The 5,323-nt window shown below is 33.5% G+C and overlaps 1 protein-coding gene across 1 annotated transcript; it reads left to right on the top strand.

Annotated features, from left to right (window-relative positions):
- Nucleotides 1-2,727: 2,727 nt before the first annotated feature.
- On the top strand, nucleotides 2,728-3,812 carry LOC106293886 (probable calcium-binding protein CML17). The gene has a single exon (XM_013729519.1). It carries the CDS (start codon nucleotides 2,863-2,865, stop codon nucleotides 3,361-3,363), a length of 501 nt encoding a protein of 166 aa, XP_013584973.1. The 5' UTR covers nucleotides 2,728-2,862; the 3' UTR covers nucleotides 3,364-3,812.
- Nucleotides 3,813-5,323: the final 1,511 nt, after the last annotated feature.

The following is a 5,323-nucleotide window of genomic DNA, read 5'->3' as shown; positions in this document are numbered from 1 at the left end:
AGCCATCGTGGATCTGTTTCTTTTTCTGGTTTTCAGATCTAATATCATGTTCAACCACATGCACTTTATAACCGTTGTAGCTTCTCTGCCATCTTTGATTATGTGGTTATTAGATATAAAACGAAGAAAGAAAGAAGAAATCTTCACTATCGGATTTTATATCGAAGAAGAAAGGAGAAGAAACAAAAAAAAGAAGAGAAGTTGCAGAGAGGAAGAGAAAAGACGTCGTAGAAGAAGAGAGAAAGAAAAGGAAAAATGGGATAATTAGTAAATAGAAACTGATTCATAGATATTTAGGGTTAATAATCAGGGACAAAAATGTAGTCAACCAACTTTTCGAATTAAAAATAATTCAAAAAGAAAATAGTTTTTACTAAGGTCCTTCAGAGATTGGCTTACAAGATAAAGGGGCAATAGAGGTGATGTATCTTTCCAGTTCCATCAGCTATTGTTGTAGTTGTTTCTAAAAATGCATCACTAATCATATCTTGAACCCTATCATGGTCTCCCATATGCTCCTCCTAATGATAATTATATTCATTATGCAAATGATTCGGTTCTTCATTATGATGAGCATCCTCAAAATTATTATTACTACTACTAGCTTCATTTCCCCCATAACCCTCTCAGTGTTGATACCAAATGTAGTACTGTGGTGTAAATTCTCTGTTTACTAAAAGCTTCCATACAGTTTCACTACGTGCAAATTTTGAATTCTTGCAATTCCGACAAGGGCAGAACATCTTACCGCTTTCCTGTGTGATCGATGTACAGCCCGCCTGGTGCATGAATGTCTCTAGCCCGCTCAGAAATGTGTTCGTCTCCCTCCCGTCGGACTCTTTGTGCAAATACATTCAACTCCGTAACTCGTAAATACTACCGCCACCGGCCATTTTTTTCTTAGATTTTGTTTTGAAAATTTTTTTTTCTGATTTTTATTTTGTTTTCGTTTCTGTTGTAAGAAAGATAGTTGTGGGAAATGACATATATATATAGAAATTTTCGAGTTTGGTAGGTGAAATATAACAACGAAATTACAACGAATATATAATAATGAATTTACAACGAAGTTAGGTAAGTTAAAGCACATTGAATACACGTTTTCACCTAAATATATCGGTAACATGTTTCGTTGTAATGTCGATGTAACGGTTACGACGAATTTCTCTTTCCACGTACTTTCATCGTAAACTTACATTATCGTAAACTTACATTGACTTTACGACGAAACTGTTTCTTCGTAAAATTACATGGAGTTTACGGCGAATTTTGGACTCGTCGTAATTTCGTTGTAAACGCCATGTAAATTTACTAGGAAATATTTTCCTCGTAAATCTTCGTTGTTATAGAAACATTTTCTTGTAGTGTATACAAAATCGCGTACATTTTATATGAACAGATTTCATTCCTAAATATAAGCAACATGCATTTTTATGTGGTCTACAGTGAACTATTTTAAGCTTTTTTATTTTTATTCGAAATTACTAGCAATAACCAACATTACGCGAACATAATAATATATTCATTTTGCTTTTGAGAGAGAGGTCATTCTATAATAATAACCATATTTTATATTTGTATACGATTGAAAAGTATTTAATATCTGAATCTTATGCTTAGTTTATAAATTGTTATATCATACTTCTTAACAACTTTATAGCATATTAAAAATATCTCCATTATAAATGATGTTTATACAATGGATTTAACAATTTTTTACCATCATTTATAGATTAGTCGAAAGAAATATAGTCTCCAAAAATACAATGAGTATCTTATTAAAATAAAAGATTGCGTTTTTTGAATTACTAACATGTATTATAATACGGATGAGAATGTAGTTTCTATTGAAATACTTTTTCAGTTTCAAACACTGAATATATTTAAAATGTATTTGTTTTTGACTAAATACATAATCTACTTTTTATGAATTTAAAATCAATAGCCAAACATTCACAACTGTTTGTAGTTACAAGAAAATAAAATTCATATTAAACATAAATATTTAAACTAAAAGTATCATTTATAGAACAAGTAAATATTCTATATACCGTCAAATTTTTTTAATCTATTGAGTAAAAATAATGAGAAATAAAAAAATGTGGTTTTTAGTGGCATAACATGCAATATAATACGGTCCAAAATGTAGTTTCTAAGAAATTATTTCTTCAGTTTCAAAAACTGAATATATTTAAAATGTATTTGTTTTTGACTAAAAACATAATCTACTTTTTAAAATTTAAGATCAATAGCTAAACATTAACAACTATATTTGTTGTTACAAGAAAATAAAATTCATATAAAACTTAATTTTTTTTTTTGTAACTTGGCAAAAACTTAAATATTTAAACTAAAAGTATCATTTATAGCACAAGTAAATATTCTCTACGCCGTCCAAAATTATAATCTATTGAATAAAAACAAATAAATGATTGACACAAATTTATGAAAAACATTATAATATAACTCTTATAAATTCTATACTTTATAATAAAAACTTACAATTTTATAAAAACTATCAATTTAATCAACAAATGAACAATCCCGCGTTTTGAAATCACAGATCAAAATCTACTAGAACTATAAAACAAATTTTATTATTATTATTATTATTATTATTATTATTTGGTTAAAACAAGTTTAAGTTTGGATCCTAGTAAAAAGGAAGATCCACCAAAAAAGGAGCCAAAGAACAAGACCTTGCCTTTGTCGTTGAATCTAATCCAATTTCCCATATCTGAAACCTATCTGTCACATTTCTTGATCTTTTAATAACTGAATATACAACAAAACACAAAAGTTTCCGTTTGTGTTTTTCTCAGATTTAAAACATAAGAAAAAGTATAGATTAAGCAAGTGATTATGAGTCACAAAGTCTCCAAGAAGTTAGACGAAGAGCAAATCAATGAGCTCCGGGAGATTTTCCGTTCATTCGACCGGAACAAAGACGGAAGCTTAACACAGCTCGAGCTCGGATCACTTCTCCGAGCACTCGGGCTTAAACCGAGTCCAGACCAATTCGAGACACTGATCGACAAAGCTGACACTAAAAGTAATGGACTCGTGGAGTTCCCAGAGTTCGTGTCTTTGGTCTCGCCGGAGCTTCTTTCAGAAGAGAAAACGAGGACTCCTTACACGGAGGAGCAGCTTCTCCGGTTGTTCAGGATATTTGATACTGACGGTAATGGGTTTATCACTGCGAAGGAATTGGCTCATTCCATGGCTAGGCTTGGCCATGCCTTGACGGTGGCGGAATTAACAGGGATGATTAAGGAGGCTGATAGCGACGGAGACGGCCGGATTAATTTTCAGGAGTTCTCTAAGGCCATTAATTCTGCCGCATTTGACGATTTGTGGGGTTGAAATTTCTTCACCGGTGGCTCTTCCCTCATTTGTCATTTACTATTTTTAGTTTCTATGAACACTAATCTACAAAAAAAATTATATACTTAGAATCAAAATAATACTTAAGTCGAAAGTCCGGTTCGATCTGGGAAATTTTGGGAAACGGTATGCTTACATGCACCAGTATAAAGTGGAGACTGTGTCTGTGTCTTAGTCTTAGGCACATCTATCATGAACATGCACGCCAATTGTGGAGGCCAAAGATATGCTGCTTGGCTTTGTACGGTCTCACAGAAAAGTAAACAACATAAACCCCTAAAAAGGCACCGTAAAGAGTGTTCTCAGCTCCTATTATCAGCTTGGTTTACTTGTAACTAAGTCCTAACCTGTTCAAACAAGTCTAATCTATTGTAGCAACTCCTTGGGGTTCTTTTTTTGGGTTAGCTCTCTGCTAATGCTTCTTGTAATCGAACATTTTCCTTTGGTACTAATATGATTTGCATTTTATCAAAACGAAAGAAAATGAGGGTGACATTCATGGGTGTTCTTGGTCTAATCAATGAAATCATAATTTACAATGTTGATTGTGAAATTCAGTAACAAAGATTACGGGGAGAAATCTATACACATAACTAACGTTAGACAGACTCGATTAATTCAACCTGAATCACTAGAATTTCTATCTGATTCCTTTTTCCTTTTGCTTCTTTTTCATCCTTGAACACACCAAGTCCGCACCAATAAGACAACCTTTAAACATTTATTTCTGAAAAACAAAACCCTCGCCAATAAAACTCCCTGTTTTATCTACCGACACATCATCTACTTCATCAGACCACCTAAGATATGTACCCACAGACAGCAGTTTTTGGATGGATCATCGAGTACAAATTTCACTTCCACCTACGTATCACGTGAAATATATGGGTCAGTACATATGCGTTTTGTGTTATGTCAAGAGTGTACTTATTCATGACACAGTATCTAGTTGAACTTGAAACAAATCATTTTAGTATTTATATATGGCTATCTGATACAGAAACATGGTAAGGTTAACTGAATGGTTTAACAAAATTACTTGGAGATTTATAGTAGTAAGATACAGTTTCACCAAAACAAAACGGTTATCTCTGCTCTGAGGTTACATGAGTTAATCTGATAAGCTTGGTGAAGTCTTCATTTGCTGAGCTAGCATTGAGGAGATATCACAGACTTTGCAGTTGAACAAGAATCAAGTATAAAAGCACATGATCGTCCTTTCGGGAAAGATAGCCTTGTATTTTGGATTGAGTCGCGAGACTTGAGGAGAACTCATCTGGGTTAAGCCAGCGATTCTCAATTGATTCTTAATACAAAGTGCAATTACATTGATTCTTCACATCTGTGATCGAGTTTGTGAAAGTTCCAATAGCAAGACTCGATCATAATCATAAAAGTTTAAAAAGGAAGACACTAACCTGACATTCGATGTCTGAGATCTCTAACATGTCCTGGAACACTACAAGAAAACAGTGGTATTCTGACGGAAAATGAAATCCTCGGAATATCCCGAGGAATTTCCGAGGATATTCCGAGGAAACCCAAAATTTGGTTTCCTCGGAATTTCCTCGGAATATACCGACGGAATTCCGAGGAAATATTAATCCGTCGGAATATTTTTATGGAATACCGAGGAAAAACGTATTCCTCGGAAAAAACCGATGAATTCCGAGGATATATTATAGCCGTTGGGAGATTTTAAAAATTCCGAGGAAATTCCGACGAACTAGCCGTTTCCGTCGGAATTTTCTCGGTCTGTCGGCAGGATTTCAACTATAAATACAAGCACCCCTCTTCCTCTTCATTCACTCCATATCTTCATCCTCCCTCTTACTCTCTTTACACACGAATTTGATTCATAAAAAAACATGTCTTCTTCAAATTATTTTCGTTCTTTGATCGATCGACCTCATTTGGATCCGAACACGAGATTGCTTAC

This window comes from Brassica oleracea, chromosome C5, assembly GCF_000695525.1.
Source record: "Brassica oleracea var. oleracea cultivar TO1000 chromosome C5, BOL, whole genome shotgun sequence".
In the NCBI taxonomy this organism is placed as follows: Eukaryota; Viridiplantae; Streptophyta; class Magnoliopsida; order Brassicales; family Brassicaceae; genus Brassica; species Brassica oleracea.
The sequence above is the reverse complement of the archived record's forward strand: the minus strand, read 5'-3'. Positions and strand labels throughout refer to the sequence as shown.

Bases quoted from the DNA above. Each gene is read 5' to 3' on its own strand.
- LOC106293886 (XM_013729519.1), top strand. From the start codon at position 2,863: ATGAGTCACAAAGTCTCCAAGAAGTTAGACGAAGAGCAAATCAATGAG.